Consider the following 20,889-nt stretch of genomic DNA (forward strand, 5'->3'; position numbering starts at 1 on the left):
GCACCCCTATTATTACTCCATGGACTTAATTACACAAGTGATGGTGCCTCCTGTAGATGGATGGTAACTGCGGGAATTTTAATCTCAAAGCTCAAAACAAAACTTCGCAGGAACAGCCACCTTTCGACTGGTTCCAGTAACCACCACGTTTCATCACAAAAGCCTCGGTTCAGCAAGGTACTTAAGCATATGCTTATCTTTAAGCACATGAGTAGTCACATTGAAATTCCGCTACAGAGAGAAGACAATCACACCAGGATTTTTATAATTAATTCACTAGTAAACGGATTAGAAGTAGTCAAAATATCATGGAAACTGCTGTTCAGCTGGGACTTCAGACCAAGATGGACGGAATCTCACAAAACCATGTATCAACAAATCTGACACCAAATGCTTGCCTTGGCGTCAAACCTACCTCTTGAACCCTATTCTAAACGCAATCCATGTCCAGTTCTGAAGCTTGCTTTCTACACCCATCCCTAGTTAAAGTTAGGTATATGGGTGAATCTCAGCAGGTTTTGAATTTGGATCTTGGAGGAGAAAGAAAAAGAGAAGTCCACATGTAAATCACTCACATGGATTTATACAAGTATATAATGGTGTCAAGCGCTCAGATACATCAAAGATGGGCAATGGATGAATTCGAAAGATAAAGACAGGATGGGGTAGATAAATAGATTAGGTTTATAGAGAAAGATTTCTCAACATCTATTGGCTCTCCAAATTTAGGTGCATATCTCATAGGATCAGTCTTTTTTGGGGAGTATATTAGCACTTTGGTTTCCAGACCTGGCTGAATGTCAAATGTGTAGACGGGTGTAAGAATGCAGCCATGCAAACATTTCAGCAGCTGCTTAGTCTGACTTTGGGTCTAGAAATAGCTGACTGCCCTCCAAACGTGGAGGGAAAGGTCCTGAAAGTTATTTTGTTTTTCTCAAATCAGGGTCCCCTCTCCCTGGTCACAACGCCAAGATATTTTAGAATGCCTGATACAGCATGCAATGCATCCCAAATGGCCTATGACAGTAAATTCCATCAGAGACTTGGCAAGAAGCAGCACATACAATAATCTGGGCAAGCAGTGAGGTAACTGACTCTATCTCCTAGATCTATACATAATTAACCAGGTAGGTGACGGATTTTGGTGGGTTTTACTCTTCCTTAATGACAGCTGATTGGTGGCAGTAATCAGACCTTAGCATTTCTAAATGGAGAGAGGATAAATAATAGTAGAGGTTTTTTTAAGAGACAAGTTGGAACACAGAAATTTTTCAGATTTGCTCATTGCAAAATCAATACCTATCAGCTGTTTGAAATTAAAGGAAAGATTAGGTCCTGGTTTTATACATGCCTTATTGTATTCTGAGAGCTTTCTACTCAGCCAGATAAATCTTCTTTAAGAGGATTAGGAAACTTTCATTATCTTTATCTAACCTGAACTAACACTAACTCTGAAAAATTAATCTATAGACTGGACAAAACCCAATAGCTGTTGCAAAGAAGTAGGGATCTGGAGTTACTTTCTAATTGAAGTGGGCGGGTGGATGGGTGGTGAAGGGGTGAAATCTGTTTAGTGCCGAGAAAAACAAGAGCCCCTCATGGGCACAGCGGGTCACATTACTCTTTGAAGATAATTGAGCCAATGGATTTCAGCATTCATTTCTATGACTCATGTGTTTCTGAAAACTGCCCCACACCCCCCTTATTTGATCAGCTCTTTCCACCACTGATCAAAGCTCTCTAACCAATAAAGCGTTAGTGTTGGTCCCTCTTCTTAATATACAGACATGGCTTCCTGGCCTATTAATGCAAGGAGGATTTCACCTCCTTCCTGGGATGCAGGACACATGTCTGCTGAGTTTATAATTCATGTTATCCAACAAGTACTGGAAGCTTTCAAACTCTTCTGGTTGGAATCAAATATTCCAACACAACAGAACTCCTTCAAAAAGAGATACATGCTGGAACCCACCTCCTCCTACCTAGCCTGTCTCAAGTCTGGGAGCTGTGAGATACTTCCGTCTGAAGAGACACCAAGACTCCCACTTTTTAACCCAACAGCTTGTGTTATGCCAAGACATTTTTATCCATTGAAGCTGTGTGCCAAAAGCCCTTTGTGGCTCGTATTGACTTTGACATACTTATACAATCTGTCTTCTTTCCTGAAAAGTGATAGCCTTGTTCTCTTTGAATCTGTTCCTCTACAATACCTGACAGTTCTTTTATTTCAGCACTGCATTTCCCAAAGAAGATAACTCTGCTGTCAAGGCCACTAAAGGTACCACTGAGACATCACTTCCAATGCGAAGAACCCCTATTTCTCTGGAACTGAGCCCTGCTAAGCAGGTAGGAAAGCAAGAACTGACAATACCTGGCCGACACTTCCAACACCTAGGATACTATCAAAACAAACTCTGGCTTGCCATTCTCGCCTTCTTCTATGGGAAATAATTAGGCAGTTACCAGGGGGATCTTCAAGAACAGTCCCCAGCTGCACTGGTTGACTGCAACAATCCAAACCCTTTAAGCTGATGGGTCCTTTTCTCTGCTGGTAGGATATGTGGCTAACAACTATTAGTCTTGGGTGCAATTCCCAACTGGAAGACGCAAACACCAATTAGCAGAGTAGCTAGTTGTCCTATATTCGATCCCAAGAGGACAGAGCACTTGAGATGGGATACTTATCAGAGGATGTTGGCCCAAGTTCCACCTACCAAAGAGTGTGGAATAGCAACCAAAGGTCAAGATTTCAATCCCCAGCTACTTAGCATCCAGGACAGCAAGCCAGAATTGTCAACCTCATTATCGCCTGCATGACATCACCAGCACCTAATAAAAGCTGTACTGACTGAAGCCCTGAGTCCCTTCAGCTGAATAAGTTTCTTTCTCAGCAGGCACCACGGAGCCTTACCTTGCACGATCAGATGCACCCGTGAGGTCTTCGGGTGATTGTCTGTCTGCACGGAGCAGGTGTAGGGGCCTTCGTCGTACACATCCACGTCATGGATCCTGATGCTGTACTGGGTGTTGGTGTTCGATAGGATGACCACTCGGTTGTCTATAGACCACTTGTCTTTTCCAGCATACAGGATGGTGCTCCGGTTCAACCAAGCTACCCGGGTGACTCTGTCATCCACAGTACACCTACAAACGGAGGGACAGAGTGTCAAACACAGGCCTGCGGGAACGTGCCCACAGAGCTGCCCAGTAGTAACTCTGAAAACAGTTCAATGGTTCACTAGTGGATTTGGGCAACTTATTATGAAAATATTCTGTACAGTAGAATAGAGACGCAAACAATGGGGGGGGGGGGGGGACAATTAAGTAGGGTTTAATAGACATCACTAAAACAATCATATTAATTATTATTCTTATCCCAAAGCACCCACAAATGTACCAGGGACTTCACACAACAAGCAGGTTCCTGACCTCCAAGAGATTACAAGCTACGTTAATTGCCGGATAGAAACCGTTCCCTTGGATTTTTCAGAAGAGACAATACTACATTCATAGAGTATCCTTCAGTTCCAAGCTCCAGGGCAAGAATCTGTAGGGGATGTTCCACAGGACATCTGACATATCCCACTTTCAGCTCTGTTCGGTCACTCCTAGCCTTATGTGGATAAGATCCGACTGGCGCTGCTGTACCGCGTAGTGCTCTGAAGCTTTGGAGAAATTGTGTCCCCCAGAAAGAAACAGTGTCACCTTTCTGGGTGGAAACCACACTAAATTTGTCCTCTGAAACCCCAGAGAGGCTCTCCACCCCCTCCCTACCATCCCAGCCCCTAATCTTCCCTCCCCCTGGCTGTACATCCAGAATTTTAGAGGAAGCTGTACAATTTGCTGACAGCTTGGCTTGTCAGTAAAGGCCCTCCAGCCGGCCCCTGTGTGATATACAGCGCTGACCCACCAAGGGCTTGCGCAGTGTCAGCACAAAGGCAGGACATGGACAGGGAGAGAGAAGAGAAAGGAGGGAGACGAAGAAGAGGGGGAGCATTTGGATAAGTAGCTGTAAATCTCTCTCTCTCACACACACACACACACACACACACACACACAAAATGTCACACGTTTGGTTGTATTAAGAGCTGAACATTTCTCCAGAGCACTCCCTTTTTTTCCAAAGCTTCAACAAGCAGAGAAGGCAGAAAAAAGAGCCACGGAACATTACTGGTGAGTTGTCACAATACTACTTTGTCCTTCTATAGCACGGTCCTTTCAAAGATCTCCAAGGGCTCTCTGTACAGGAATGAATTAACCCTCGAAATTCCCCTATCAGGCAGGCCAGTGCTAGGTGATATGTATTGCGGCAGTGCCTATCGGCTCCAGCTGAGATCAGGGCCCTATCACGGTAGGTGTTGTACAGACACAGTAAGAAATAGTCCTGGCCCCAAAGCATATAGGTCCAGATTTTTGTGGGATTTGTGCATTGCTCTGCTCAGCATTGAACGTCTTAAGTGACTTAGCTTCAAAAGTGACTTAGACCCAAATTCTCAAATCAGTGTAATCAATGGGAGTTAGAAACTTCAATACCTTTCAGGATCTGGGCTTTAGGTGCCTGAGTCTCTTTGACTTTCAATACACTTAGGCTCCTACACCACTTTTGAAAATGGGACTTATCCATCTCAGTCACTTGACTTGAACACTGAGTGCGGCAACACCTCAATACCGTTAAAAACCTGAGCCTTACGACCTAAGTAGAACAGAGGGACGAAGGCTGGGAAATGGGAATGTTCTGATCCCCGTTTTCCAGACGGGGGACTGAAGCATGTCAAGAGAAGTGACTTGGCCACACAGGAAGTTTGTGGCAGTGGTGGGAATTGAAGCCAGATTTCCTGAGTCCCAGCCTAGTGCCTTAACCAAAATACCAGCCTCACAGCTATAGAACCACTTAGGCTTATCCAGCTCAGCCAGCTGCAGACGGGACACAGTCCCCCGTCAGAGGCTGTCAGATACTAAACTGATCCTGCACCATTCCTTGCCAAAAAGCTGTGGCGGTAGCCCAAACTAATCCAAGTAGGCCTTTAATCCCTAGCAAATGAACAGGCCCTGCTACTGTTTTCAGACACTGAAAATCAAATGGGAGGCGTGGGGAAGGGAGTCAGGTATCTGTTTTTTGTATTTTGGGCCTGTGGTCTGACATTGCTATGCCAGGGGAATTCTCAGAGTATTCACGCCATTGAAATCACAGCAACGTGGGGCCAGAAGGTCCCCCCCAGAGGTTATCTGGCCTTTCCGCCTGTGCTGAGGCAGGAACCTTCGGCCACCCTGGCTTGCGTTGTGCATGAATGCAGCTGCTGCTCAATCCCCGCTTCGAGTAATATAAATCCCCAGTAGCGCCTTCCAAGACGTTTCCTCTCACTCGCCTCTGCCGCCAGATGAAGCAGGAGGGGAGTGCTGAGTCTCTTGCACTGAAGCTTCAGAAATGTTACATGCCTCCCGTGCCATGCTCACAGAGCGTCAACTCAATCAAGGTTATTATTTGGGGTGCGCGGGTGGGACTATATTAAGCATATTTCAGTGCCCCCCTGGGCACTCGAAGCAGGGAAATTAGAGATTTATTCTCCCTTAAACAAATAATTTTCCCCTTGCAAAGGCTGCATGCTTCCAGTAGCCACTTCAAGTGTGGACTCCTAGGAAGACAAATGGTCCCCTGAGCTTGGCATGTTATTACCTTTACCCCAGGAGGCCTCCATATTTTAAACAAAATGCCATTTCTTCAGCTACACCAGCCTTGCTCTCAAGAGCTTGAGGAGAGACAAAGGGACGGTCCCACACTCCAGAAGGAGACACTGTTGACATGGCGATCCCACAGACCAGGGGGAAGAGGAATGGTTCCGCCCTACCTTTCCCCCATTACATTTCAGAACCAAAATAATCGCAGTGCATTTAAGAACAGAATGTGTGAGCCAGTGAAATCATATTTTCAGCTCCTCCTTATGTCACTCTGTCCATGCACCTTAATCCAGACGGGCAGCGCCAGTCTTCACTTCTCTGTACCACTCTGCCAGTGCACTTTCTCCTTAACTTGTGGCGTAACCCGCAGGGCTAATGTGGAGTCCCTGTAGAACTCTACCAGTGAATCTCAGACCTCACCTGCGGTACCCACGTTGCTATTCCTGTCCCCAAAATTGCAAGGTGCTGAGACGAGGCAAGCCTCCTGGAAGTCAGCAGGAGCGGAGGGTGCTCAGTGCTTCCCAGGAGGTGCCCAGCAGCCAGCAGGATCAGCCCTTGCGTGCCACCACAAAACCCTCATCGCCTCCCAGCAGCACCCAGGAAGAAATGCAAATTCTGGGGAAGGCCATTCATGAACTGAAAGCAACCCCTCTTCCCCTGATGTGCAGCACCCCTCCCACTGCTATTCCAGTCCTTCTCCCACACCCCCAGAGCTCTGCCAGCACACCCCCCGTCCTGACCTGTCACATACCCTGCTATTCTAATATCAGGATTCAGAACCTTCCCTTTATTCAAATGAACCGTGGGAGAGCTAAGCACAGCCTAGTTAAGCTGAGCCCTGGGGAATTCCAGTCTAGTGGACTATTACTCCTGTCTCAGTTCATTATAATGAATAATAAAGAGATACTTACGCACGTTTTCTGTAAATTATTCATTGCGTGCACTGAAAAATCAGGGCAGTAATATGTAAAACAGACAACTTGCATGTCTGTACTCATATAAATATCTAGTATAAAGCCCCTCAAGGTACTATCTGGTCCCCTCATTAGGGGTGAAGTACAGGGACTAAGGTTTGAAGCGACAGCGAAGAGTCATTTGCTCCAGACTTGCGCAAGTTAAAGCTCCATTGCTCAAATGCTGCTCTCGCTTGCCCAACTGCAGCTGAACCTGTGCAGAGAGGAGCACAAGGTGCCCCCGTAGAACGGCGTCTGCTTGTCTAGTATCCGTGAGTTTCTGGGTCTGACTTCTGATCTCATTTGCCCCAGTGTAAATCAGGATGAGCTCTGCTGATATAAGCGGAGTTACTCCAGTTAAAAGGCAGAGTAAACAAGATCAGAAACAGGCCCGCTGCTGTGGCTCTAGCTAGGGCTCCCTGAATCTCAGCCACCCTTCCCTCAACCACCTGACGAGTGTGGAACGCACCCAAAGAATTCAGGGCCAAATGCAGGTGAAATTGCCGCACTGTATCAAAACCACGCACCTGCCAATGTTTGTGACTCGCTGAACCTGGGCTGGGTTTTGAGTTTGCAATGGAAGCGGGGGAATTGCACGGGTTCGGGTGTGTCGGGTACGTTTTGCACACATTTGCTCTCTGAAGCGTTCTCACACAAAAACTCCCATAGGAGTTATTCCTGGGTAAGGCATGAGCAACAACTGAAGAAAGGCATTCGGGATTTCACCAGAGGTTGTTATTCTCTCCACTTCTACGGTGCCCATCACCCTTGCACAAGGGCTCCCTTTATGCACAAGGGAAACCGCTAGAGAAAGCACAAGTTCTCCACCCACTCCTCCTGCTGCATAGCTGCATACTGGAAGCATGGATGCTGTTCTTTGATTCAGGTACTCAACCAATCAATGGGATTAGACTGGCCTCTTTATTCTAACAAGCTCGCTCAAAGCCAACAGCACCATCTCCTCCGCTCCCTTCTCCCCCTGAGATGCCTTCCTTCGGCTCCATCTGGTGTTCCCTGGCTTGAATTGCATGTATTCATTTCTGCTCTACTCACTTAGCATTAGGTACAACAGTCAGGGCCCAATTCTCTGCTTCCCCTCATCTTGTGCTAGCATTTAACCACTGCAAAGTGAGTCAAACTGGGTGTCAAGCGCTACTAGATCAGAGCGGTAAAGATCGGCACCGGGGTACATTACAACACAAGATGCAGAGCAGGAGAGAGTTGGACCCTGTGACTTCACTCGTCAGTCAGGAATGTGACTTTACAAAGTGATGAACCTCACAGGATGCCAAAACTTGGCCTCAGGCAGGTGTCTGGTGGGAGAAAGCACCACAGGTATTGACTACAGTTAATATGAACCAGTACGTAGCCAGCAATAACAAGCTCCACTTGGCACATAGGTTCCAGCATAAGGAGACCAAGAAACTGTCCCTTTGCACATGGTCTGACTACTTGTATGCTGAGTTTTGTGTTTTCAAAGAGGCTGTTTACAGAACCTGCCCGTACCCCAGACTGGAAATCAGGGTCTAACCTATAAATGCCCAGAGGCCCCAAAACTCCGGTAGTGCCCTACGTAATTTTCTAACATGCTCAAAGACCAATATCCATTAGCTCCTAAGCCTCAGGCATTCCCTTATCTGTGGAGTGGCCCTTTTTACCTATTTCCAATTGACCAGGATTATGATAATGTCTCCCGTAAATCAAACAGGTAAAGAGACTTCTTTAAAGTGTTTAGATAAAGCAGACAAGCTCTGACAAAGCTGGATAATAAACCAGGCCAGGAGGTTTTCCCTTGAAGGGATCTAATTAAAAACAAAGACAAACCTGCATTAACATTCTCCTGAAGGCTCTGTATCCATCTCCCAAGGAATCACTCTGTTGCAAATCCAGGAGCAGAGCGGTGTGAGGGAAGGGGGGGGTGAGGAACTGTCCGAGGAGGTGGGAAATAACCCTTTTCAGATTTTGTGTTTTGGCTGGGTAATATTCATCAGTGCCAAAGACAGAGGCAAAATAATCTCTCTGCTCCTACTCGAGATTCCCCTGAATCCCAGGATCTCATTAGCACTTTTGGCCACAGCTTCACACTGGAAGCTCATGTTCCACTTATTATCCCTCCCCCACCCACAAATCTTCTTTCAGAGTCACTGCTTCCCAGAATAGAGCCCCCCCCATCCTGTAGGTATGGCCAACATTCCCACTAAAGTCAGCCAGAGTGGAGGCTGCTCTGCACCGACCCATAAGCACTCAGCACCCTGCAGATTCAGCCCCCGAGTGCCACTACAAAAACTTAGAGTCTTTGTTTTTTATTGTCACCTGATTTTGTGACTCTGATTTGATTGTTTGAAACCTGGATCTAAATTTTGAGCAGCCTTAGCCTCTCTCTGCTTGGGAGCAGAGGGAACTGGGGTCACAAAACTAGGGTCACCGAACACTGTTGCTAGACCTTGAACATTTACCAGTCTCCCCCCTCCCCTCACTAATTTTGCATTTGGGGCTAGGAGGGGTGACGTTACATCAACTTGCAAACACCTATTTCTGCTGGGCCTGTCGCTTGTGTAACTTTTGCCCGCAGTGGGAATCCGTCAGCCTGTGGCTCTTCGAACAAACTGGCAGGGGAAAAAACCTCAAAGCAGCCTTTCTTCTGGGGTGCATTCTTTGTTTAGATGATGCTTTGTAACCCACTGCAGTTACATGTGTGCATTACACGCATCGTGTTTCCTCTGTGTCTGTCTTGTTTAGATTGCCTGCTCTTTGGTCAGAAACTTATGTGTCCTATGGCAGCAAACACACTGTCGATGCTGAAAAAGGAAGTCACCAGCAGCACAGCCAGTTCGCCTACACCTCCCACTACAAAAAGTGGCAATCAAGACTAGTTCCTCATTCTTTCCCCTGGAGTGGAGGCTGCAGAAAGAAGCCAGGCCGTGCTGGCACACTAGCCCTACCTATGCTGATACTGTGTCAAATCCATGCTCTCCAAGCACAGGCCTTCAGGAGGCCCATTTTTATCCCCTCATCACTGCTCTCTGAAAGCACAAGAGCTCCCCTACAGATCACGGAGCTTTGCAGGAGACAAGGGCGATGAACTTGAACGCTGCGGAGTGAGAAGATGCATGAAGAACGGATTTTGTTGCCCGGGCACTCTGCTACTTCCACTCTAATTGTAACCATTCTTCATCCTTACATGCTAATTTTGAAGTTTTCCAAGGAATTATCTTATTTAGTGTCAACTATACAGATAACGCCACTAAGTCCTTTGCATTCTGCTGGAGAGAGTGGTCAGCCCCTATCTCGGGGGGCCTATTAACGGAGGCCCCTGCTTGGATCGCACCAGCAAGCCTATGCCTGGCCTCATTACTGATATTGACATGCTATTACCATGTAGGGAAGATTAAATAACAGAAGCCGCCTTCATCTCCTGTGGTTGTTATTCCACCCTTTGACTCCTATCTGTGTCATGTTAAGCAGGTAGCGGGCAGGCCTGCTGCAGAGAATGGCTCCTGCGTCAGCTTTGTGTTGCTCTCCGAGGGGTGAGGCTTTCATTTGCTGTGCTGCTAGAAGAATACAAGGCTTTGCTGCTCTCCAGTCAGGGTGCTGCTGTTCCTCTTATGCTGAGATTTTGGAGGATTGGTGACAGATGAGAGGGGTGGGGGGAAGGAGGTGTTAAACATCTATATTCCCAGGAGGAAAAAAAGTCTCCAGGGCGGGAGGTTCAAGACAATTTGATCAAGCTGCTTGAAAAGTCCAGCTGCTTAGTTCAAGCCCTAACAGAACCTCAGAGCCAGGCGATGTGGTCTTGGAGCTAAGGCACTGCTTCTGCCACAGACGTCCTGTGTGATGTTAGGCAAGTCGCTCGATCCCTCTGTGCCTCAGCTTCTCCTCTGCCATCTGGGAAGGATAATGTGTCTTGTCAGACTGCAAGCTGTTTGGGGCAGAGGCCGTCTCTCCCAGCATGTGTATGTGCTTAGCACATGGGAGCCCCAATTCCATTTGGGTCTCTGCAGGCTGTCATTATACCAGCAATGTATAATCCAAGGATTCTCTAGCTTCCCAATTCATTGCTCTAGCTCCCTGACAACATTTCAGCTGTGAACGATTCCACTGTAACTACCTGTAAAGGAGGCAGAACAAAAGTACGGGCATCATGCTCTTTGAGAAGGGGACGTTAATTACATTTTTAGGGGACTCATAATTGAATATTTTCTCTTCTTCTGGTAGTCACTCTGGCTACAGAGTTAACAGGCTCTGAATGCCTTTTATTCCAGGCAGCTGGAGAAAAGGAAGAGGAGATTTATTTGTAATCATCAGAAAAAAACACAGTTCCTCAGAAGTAAACACAAAGGAACAAAACCTGGCTGGGGTCCCACCTTGTTAAATATGCAAATTAGAAACAGGCCATCAAAACCCGAGGTTCCACTAATCCCCTCTCAGCAAAGTAAATCATCAAATTAGCAGCCGGTACAATGGCATCTGCAGCATGTAACGCTGGGTTTAATACAATGGATCCCAGAGGGCAGGGCAGTGTCTGTTGGGTTTCCATCATTGTCATTGGTGATATTTATTCTTGGTGTTGAGGGCAGAAGGCGCTTTGTGTTAATTCCAATCCCTGCTGCTGGCACCAGTTCTTCTCTTTGACCCATGGGTCTATCCGCTCCATTGCACTGATGCACCCATGTTTTTCCTTTCTCCAGCTCCTTGTCATCTTGCTGTTTGATAATCTGAAGCTTGCTGCTTCTGCATGGACAGGTGACCGCGTGCCCTCACTGACGAGAAGCGAAACATTTCAGAAGTACCTTTGGAACTCACTAGCAGGCCTGTGTTGACTCTGGCACAATAGGCATCATAGGAACTAGAGATGGGACAGATTAGTTATGGAGGGAGCGTTCTCTGTTTGACACAGCAAGAGTGCAGGGGGCACAAGATTTGCGTTCTAGTGCTGCCTCTGCCACTGACTTCCTCTGAGACCTTGTAAGTCAATTCACCTCTCTGTGCCTCAGTTTCCCAGGTGTAAAATAGGGATAGCAACACAATGGTCACCTAAGCATAGTGAGCGTTTGTGCATTAGTGTGCAAAATGCAATCCAAAATGCTCAGATGGAAAGAACCAGAGAAGTGCAAATGGCCATCACTTGGATTACAAGGAAACTTTCCCCACAGCCAGATTGTTCCATAGCTGCCTACTGTATGGCCTCTTGCACTTGCTTCTGGTCAATGTCCTTTCCAGGATACAGGACAAGAAGGACCCCCGGGTCCAGCCTGACAGTCCCTATTTTCACACTGTTAATTATTGTTAGGCAACATTCTGAAGTCTTCACTACAACAAATCTCTCGGTTAAGTCCACAGACGTTTTTCCTGACAAAAGCATCTCCAGGATCTGGTTTCTTTTATTAAAAACAAACAAATAAATAGTAACAATAACACCCCTCTCTGTTAGGATTTCCCATCCTGATATTGAACCTAAATTTCCCTTTGTTCTATTCACTCCATTGCCCCTTGTCCTAGCCCCTTTGTACCATATGTGACTGAGCTGACTGACTTCTTCAAGGCATGAACCACTAACCCTCAACTTGTGTGGCTGAAATTAATTTCTTAGCCCTTGGCTATTCTACCACTTGGATGCCAGGGAGTGCTTCCTTTATTCTTCAAGATGCCTCATAGGTAGTTTCAACTGATGCACAGAAATGTATAAAATCATTCTCTGGGAGGACTTCCGTCTTGTGATTTCTCAGGCCTGATCACACTGTGGTAAGACACTGACATCAGCTCCTCCAGGATATTGTGCTGTAATGTTCTCCAACACCAAAGCAGTGCTTGTTACCGACAAAAATCAGAGCCCAAATTGCAAAGTGTAGAGATGTCTATATCTATGGCATCCCCTTTGCCCATCATAAAAATAGAGGCTATTTAGATTGAAAGCTCTTTGGGACATGTGCCATCTTTTCTGTTCCCTTTCCACTGAGCCTAGCACCCTGGGGTCCTGCTCCATGACTGGGGCTCTTGGTGCTACCACAATAAAATTAGGTAGCTCTGTTTGTTGAGCCCCACAAATCAAGACTTATTTCAGGCCGGGCAAACCCACATGAACTGGAACAGCACAAAACAATGACAGCAGAGCTGAGTTTGAGCCATGTTTGGATAGAGATCCAACGTTGTCAGAATCTGGGGATGTTTGGCTCGTGGGGGATTTGGTTCTGATCATTTCAGAGATAAGGGTTCCTGCAAAGTTTGGATCCAAGTCCAGATTTCCACAAAGCTCAAGGGTACTTGAGTCCAGGGGCTGGATTCATGCCCATCTTACTGTTAAAAAGTTCACCCAACACTCTGCTTGCTAAAACTGCTACATTTTGCACAGGTCCGGTCCAAAACACATTTGAACTCCCCTGTTCTAGCCCTCTGTGGAGAGGACATGCTAAATCAGCAGATTTAAATAAATAAATAGGATCATACTCAGCAAGTGGCTGGAGCACAAATCTCACCATCTCTGGTTACACAGATGTATATGTGTGTATGCAATTTAGATTCAACCTCTCCTCCTTCCCTTTGACTTCCCTTTCTACACCCAGGCTTGAATGGTGGAAGGCAGACTAAGGTTTAATGGGACTAGGTACTGATTTTGGGCAGATTACAGCAGGCTATGTGATGTGAATGTTCACGGGGACAGAGCTGTGCTGCGGTCAATGTATACTGACGAACCAGAAAGGGACAAGGGGAGAGAAAATCAAGTTTATGTCGGCCTTGCAGCCGCTAAACAACTGTATCTGTTCCCCAAACCTTTTCGCTGGATTTTCTGAATTAATGCTCCAAATCTAGAAACCACAGTGTGATCCTTTAAACCAAGTTACTTTATTATTTTTCACAAAGCTTTCTATTTTAAGCTCAGATTCAGATTACAGGGGGAAAATGGCAACAAAACCCTTGATCAAGACATTTCAATTAGGAAGGAGAATTTGAATGTATTATGTGGTCAAGTATACCAGCTTGAAATAAACTCCCTCTTGATTCAGAGCCTGAGTCTTTGGTTTACAGAGACAAACATCTATGTTTTGATGACTAAGGGCCTGATCCAAGGCCGATGAGAGTCTTAGGAAAAATTCGCACTGACTTTCATTGGCTTCAGCTCAGGTCCTAACAAGTTTATTTGCCGCAGGGCAATTTCACTGCCTGGCTCTGAAGAAAGGCTCCAGCACACTGGTCATCTTACGGCCCAAAGCACCAAATCAGACAACAATTGTCTCAAGTGTATTGTAAGTTCCTGGGGCTTATCCTGAATCGTACATTCATCCCATCGCCCTAAATGGTAGCACGCAAACAGATTTACATTTGATCTCAGAAGCTCTGCTGTGTGTGCGTCTGTGTCTGAATGTAAAAGCCTGATGTTCCCTAAGATGCGCCGGGTCATTTGAGGTGATTAGCAGCATGAAGAGGGATGCTAAGTTACTGAAGTACAAACCCTGAAGACACGTAGGACATGTCCACACTGCAATCGAAGGTGTGATTGCAGCTCAGGGAGCTCTACCAGTGCTAGCTTTCCCCACACTAGCGTGTCTAAAACTGGCCGCACAGACTTCAGCACAGGCTAGGGGCCGCATCTACTCTAACTGAACTGACTTTGTTAGCACTTGCCCTCCCCATTGTTATATTTCTTACCCTTGGATGTACATATATACACCTCCTATCTGGGATTTCCACTTCATGCATCTGACGAAGTGGGTTGCAGCCCACGAAAGCTTGTGCCCGCCGGAATTTGTTAGTCTTTAAGGTGCTACAAGACTCTCATTGTAAATCCCAACAGTATCTTCAAGAATTTTTCTGTTTGGTTATGGTCTCTTGACCCTCTGACCCATGAACCTGCTGTGTATTTCAAGCAGCCAAGTGCGCCGCAATTTGGAACATGTCTCTCCAGCTCGATCTTGCTCCCCCTCCACCCAACCCTTTCTCACTCCCACCTCACCAGCCTGGTCTATTCGGAAGCAGGATGCTGATCCAAAAATAGGATGAGGGTACTTTGCCCTTTTAGAGCTCTTTCCACTTGAAGATCTCACCATGCTTCACAAATGTACATTGACTGTGTCTGGCAGCACAAGTGGAAGAGAAACTCTCTGCGGCTAAGTTATTTTCTTCCTTCTAAGGATCACTTACCCGTATCCAGAAGAATGGAATCAAAGCTCTTCAGAGTGTGAAATGGAATCACTTGGCCCACAAGCCCTGAACTCACTATCTGCTCCTTTGCTTCTTCTTCAAACAAGGTCTCAGACAGTCTCGTTTTTGCATGAAGTAACTCTTGTTTTGAGCCGTGCTCAAGTCCTCTACTGAGTCACTTGACCAAAAGCTAGAGATTGCCTAAGAGATGTCTGAGACTAGTCAGCTGGCACCTAACAAGCAAGCAAAGAACTGTGTCTTTCTTTTCCATCTTGAATGCACGCTGGGCTTTCACATAAGTGACACAATGTGATTGCACAGACAGTTTTGCAGATTCACTCAGACCCGATGATAAAGGAGCAGAGCTGAAACAACTGTATGGAATAGTTTCTGTTGAGGCTGTCTCTTTGATCGCTGCTCAGCCTTCCAGAAACCCAAGCAGGTGGAAGGTTACCCCCAAAGCGCGTTCTTCTTTGGGAAGGGCCCTCCAGAGAGGAAGTCCTTTAAGCCACCAGAACAAAGAATGGGGTGAAGATGGAAAAGGGAGTCCTGTAAGGCACAACTGCCTTCTCTAAAACCTCCATCTGTGTTCCAGCCCTGACTTTTGGGGTGCATGCACGTGAACGCCCCTCCCCCAAACCTGCCTGCACCCGGCTCCTCTCCAGCCCCTAACCCGTCTCTGTCGTTTAGTGTATTTTTAATGCACCAGCACAGGTCCAGGGGAGAGGAAAAATTGGTACCCTCGGCCTAAGTCCTACTTAAGTGAGGCGGACAGAGAGCAATTGTTGGTTTAATGGAAATTGTCATTAGGAGTTATGAGACAGCAGAAGAAGAAATAGGGTAGGAGGCCTTTGATAGAGCAAATCAATGGGAATGTTTATAGCACAGACGGCACTTGGATGCTAACATCATAGTAAGCTGATGCTTGCATCCATCCCTGATCTTCTGCATGATAATGAAAACTAGTACGTAAAACATATCAAATAGGGATGAGCAGAATAACATCAGAACTAGCCTCCAGGCCTTCCCCTACTGAAATACCACACGGAAGTTTACTCTTGCGGCACCTATAACCTGACCAGAGCCAGTTAATATAAGGAACCCGTTTTGCAGATTAGCTAGGTACTTATATGATTCTCATCACCGTGGTATTTGAGGAGTGCCTCCCACAGAAGGATTAGTGACCTTAACCTCACACCACCCCTCCGCAGCATGGAAGAATTCTTGCTCCAGTTTCACAGATGGAAACTCGAGGCAAGAGAGAGACTAAGGTGCTGTTTTCAAACGCTCTTAGCTCCCGCTGACACACCTCAATGGAATGCTCAGGTTTCCAGGTGTCCATTGCTCTGCAGCTCCCAACCGTCCTGGACTGCGATGCAAGGTACTTTTGAAAACTGGGCCATTCTCTTTAGGGTATGTCTGCACTGCACTATAACCCTGCACATGATCCCAGGCTCAAGGCTAACTCCCCTTGTGTCTACACTGCAATCCCGCTAACCCAGGGCGCGGAGTCAGGGTCCCAGGACCATGCAGGGCTGGAAGGTCTGAGCTTGAATCAAGCTGGGATCCAGCGTCCGAGCCCTATTGCTTTGTAATGAAGCCACAGCTCTGCTCGACTCAGTTCCTGGTAGTCATATGGAAGTATCCCACAATTCCATGGGACAACTTCCTTAGTCCTCTGTGTCCCAACAATCTGCAATCCACTCCACTGAAAACTGAAACTCCCCTGCCCTTCCTCCCTGGCAAATGGCAGCAGCTCAGGTCAGCATTAACGCATTCTCTTCTGTTAACCGATCTGCAAGCACACTGTCAGAGAGCCTCCTGGGTTTGCACTGGAGAGAGAAACCATCAAGCCTTTTGCAAAGCAAGCTGCTTCCTGCTAACGTGCAGGGCGGGCAGTGACGTTTTCCCACAGTGCACCATGGTCCTAGGTCTAGAATGGCCACATTTTGAGGGTAGGGGTGCTAGGGACTCGGGGATACGGTTGCTGTGACTCAGGTCTGCACACTGCAGTGCATATGCCAGAGCCCTAGGTTCAAGCATGGGTCAGAAAATTCTTAACTTAGGGTTCAAATACAATGTAGATGCTCAAAGCCAGGGTTCCCTAACATGAGTCAGCTGACTCAAGTCCCACTAACCCTGAGCTTACGTTGCAGTGCAGACATACTCTGTCATGCCTCAAGGGGAGCTCAGGCCCAGACTTGTAAAGGTATTTAGGGGCTGCTGAGCTTAACCATTAGAAGGCCTCGGTGACTTATTGTCTTTGGCTTTCAATGAGACATACCAAGTGCCTAAGTCACTTTTTGAAAATGAGACAAGCTCCTAAGTTGCTTAGGCCTTGCAACATGGATTGGAACAACACCTAAAAAGTTGGGCCGCAGATCTTAAATCTGGCCAAGAGTCAGATTTTTAGGTGCTAAAGATGCAGATAGGTGCCTAGTGGCACCCAACGCCCATTGCATTAGGTTCTTCGGCACTTTTGAGAATTGCAGTAGGAACCTATCTGCATCTTTTGGTGCCTCAATACCTTTAAAAACCTGGCCTTAAGTGATTTGCCCAAGGTCACTGAGGAAGTGTGTGGCAGAGCTAGGAACTGAACCCAGTCTTCCTGAACCCTCTATTGCTCTAACCGCAATACAGTCCTTCATCCCTCAAGAGAGCTGTGTAGTTTGAGTAATAAGCATATCAACATGGGGGCTCTTCTCCAAACCCGCAGATCTCCTGGTGTCCACCCCTCATTAACATCACAGCACCTTACAGCATGATGGAAAATATATGCTGAACTGCAACATCCCCAGAAGCTCCCATATCAACTGTTCTTCTGGGATAATTTTGTAGCAGGAGGTGTGGGTATAGGATAGATGGCGCAGAGGTGTAACAGGCCACTCTGCATTTTTGTCCTTAGCCTGACTAACAACTCGTATTTTATAAGGAACTGGGGATTCAGAGCATGAAATAAGACAGGCATCTCCTGGTCAAGGAAACTGAATTCTCCTCTCAACCACCAGATGACTGGCACAGCCAGACTGGGTTTCTGCTCCATAGCGACAGACAAAGGAGAGAGAGAGATACCCGCCGACTATATTGACAGATTCAAGGGTGCTGATTAAGGGACATGATCCAGCAAAATGCCCTCCTCATTGCAACCCAGTGTTTGCAGAATCATGTGCTTGCAGAACACGCGCCTCAATCAGCTGGCTGTGTAAGAATTCAATCAGTGCTAATCTAACACAATGCAGCACCTGCTCCCCAGCTGATTTCTAGTGTTCTTCAATCAAAAGAAAGAGAAGAAACGCAGAGTTTATTGCTAGCAGTGTTAGCAGACCTGAAAATGTAAGAACCTGGAGCTCTCTAGATTTTTTTTTTCTTCCACCTTTGTGGGCAGAGAGAGAGAGAGAGAGAGAATGTCACTGCAGTTTCAACTAGCTCTGTAATTAAGTAACAGTAATTAACGTGTTAATATCAGGTTCTGGCTACTATGATTCAGTCTTCTGGACAGGATTGGTCACAATCTCCATCTAAACCAAGAAACTGGGCCAAATTTACCCTGGGTAAATGCAGGCACAGCTTCACTAACTTCAGCATACAGCAGCGGCAAACAAGGGAAGGATATTGGCAAACTCATTAGAACATGGATCAGGAGACTCCCAGTGCAGGTATGAGGTAAAGGGACAGCTGGCTATTTGAACCGAGCAATTTTCAATCTGCCATTGATACCTAAGAACTGGAGGAAGAATTGGACCAGCTATATCATGGATACCTTCCTGAAGCTGCTGCAGTGCCGAATCAACCAGGGAGTGGAACTGCTGGTGGAATTCTGGCTGGAATCCATGAAAGGATCCAAACTGGCATCAGTGCAGAGAAAAAGAAAATACTTTTAAAAAGTTCATTGCAACCACAATTAGAGATGGTTTCTCACTCAGACCTCGGTGTCCATGAATCTCAATACTGGACTGGATAGCAGCTGGCATAATATGGGATTGCACCACTAAGGTGTTAAATCATGGCTCAGTCAATGATCACTTGTCAATTGAACTATGTCAGGTTACATCCACTGAGGATCTGCCAGCCGTATGAACCTTCCGGATGACAAAAGGGGAGGGACAGGATAATGGTTTGGGAAAGGTGTAAACACCAAGGAAGAGGGAGAAATACTTAGTCTGGTACAAAGCGGATATGACAAAGAGTTAAGTGGGATAAAGTTAAGCAAAGAAATACTTAGGTTGAGTATCTGGATAAGATCTATGGTACCATTTCCCAAGAGAGGTGATGGAATGTTTGAGTCATTTAAAATTAGATTGGTCAAAGCCCTGGAGAATGTAGCATTTGTGTCAAGTGATCTCTAAAACCCACTCCTGCCATTATTTCTATAGATAAGCCAACGAGGTTGGTGCTAAGTTCTGGACCAGGCGGATGCTGGGGTTCAGGACTGCGCTGGAGATGAAATCCGACCTAGGACATTGGGTTTGCTTTCACCATCACCATAATCTTGCGCGCTATTGTTGTGTGACTGTGGGCTGAAACAGTGGAAGTTGTACCATGCTCAGTGGTTCTGATGGTTTCTAAATTTTTGTCATGCTACGCCAAAGTTTTGCAACAAGGACCATTTTTGTGCTATTCTTGGAGAATTGTCCAGTATGCTTCTCTGGATTCAGCCCAGAACTAAAACTGCAGGAGCTAGTTCATAACACTTCTCATGCAGCATTTACATTCCGCTAAACATCATAGTACCTGGACACGTCACCATGATATTTGAGTGCTCTGGGATCCAAGGATTCAAATCCAGTACCTCTGAGCCTGACGCCTGATTGAGTTTTGATCTGAAGTTCCACTTCTGACCCACCTGTAATTATTCCCAAAATATATTTGTCATGAGACACCGGCTCCTATCTCGGTGACTCTTAAGGGTAATGGAGAAGTTTCAGTCTTTGCAGGATAAGTCTCAGGTTCTTGGCTGCCTGCCCAGAAGGATTATTTTACATCAGGTTGAGTTCTGTAGTAATTATCTTCAAAACAGCTGGACTGGTGGATAAACTCTCTGTATCTTAATACACAATACAAGAGCAAATATGGAGAATTAAACTGCAATTTCAGGCTGGTCTGACAGATTGGCAGAAAAAGCATCTTGCAAACTGAAGTTCATGACTCCCCTAACTTTAGATCTGGGGGAGAAAATTTTCATTTCAAGTCAGGTCAAAACTTCCCATGGGAAAATCAGAGTGGTTCAACTGAAGAAAAAAAAAAAAAAGGGAACCAAGTGTTTTCATTCTAAATTTCTCATGGGAGGAAATTTCAGTTTGCCAATCACTTACAAAACTGCTACGAGGCAATGGCTGTTTGCCAGTTTGTTCTGGCAGTTTTGGCACTGTCTGGAGGTTTTGATAAGAGTCCCAACTTTTCCGGTGTCTAGCTATACCCAACCTCTTGTGCTCCACCTATAGCTAGTCAAATGTACTGGAGGAAAGGGCAGCACAGAAGAATGAGCTAGATGAAAACCCTTTTCAGAGCCCATTTGGACTATCAGTCCTGATTCTCATTTACACTCAAGCCATTTTATACTGCTCTAGCACTGCAAATGGACCAGACAGTGGGTATAAATATAGTTTACACGCTGCCAGAGAGGTGTCAAGTGGTCTTAATATAGATGAGCATCAGGTCCATCCCCTTCAAATCCTTTGTCTTGCTTCTCCACTATCTTGCGCTTCCTTCTAGTTCTTTCCCTTTGTTGCAAAGTGGGCATGAATCTGGACTCTCCACTTAGTCACGCCACTGGTAGCATTTTACTGCCACTGTGCTGAGGTTGGACATGACAATACAGTGAGCAAGACAATGGGGAATCATGCTGCTTTTGGTTGGGAAGAGCAAGCAAAACCTCACACTCAGCTCCCTGGAGGAGGGCGGCGGGGGGGGGGGGGGACCTACAACACGCTGTGATAATTAGAGGAGTCTCTCTGTACAATCTGTGAACGCTCTGCGAGATTATGCACTCTCTGTCTGTATCTTTACTAAGATGCCAATTCCATTTTGAATGTGCAGCTCTTCGCCTTCTTTATTCTCTGTTTGGCTCCATGCTGGACTGGAATTCCGAGGGACAGCGACACAGAACTGACAAGACATGGTCCTT

General features: G+C 46.3%; 1 protein-coding gene across 6 annotated transcripts in view; it reads right to left on the minus strand.

Moving 5' to 3' along the window:
* Positions 1–20,889, minus strand: part of OPCML (opioid binding protein/cell adhesion molecule like) — a 721,645-nt gene that overhangs the window by 135,601 nt on the left and 565,155 nt on the right. For all 6 annotated transcript variants that reach the window (XM_067564109.1, XM_067564118.1, XM_067564083.1 and 3 more), the window contains one exon: positions 2,912–3,144. In XM_067564109.1, coding sequence (XP_067420210.1) covers positions 2,912–3,144 — 233 coding nt within the window. The remainder of the gene's footprint in view (positions 1–2,911; positions 3,145–20,889) is intronic.

This window comes from Emydura macquarii, unplaced genomic scaffold (genome assembly GCF_026122565.2).
Source record: "Emydura macquarii macquarii isolate MOO-44397 ecotype Brisbane River unplaced genomic scaffold, CSIRO-AGI_Emac_v2 contig_312, whole genome shotgun sequence".
Classification (NCBI taxonomy): domain Eukaryota; kingdom Metazoa; phylum Chordata; order Testudines; family Chelidae; genus Emydura; species Emydura macquarii.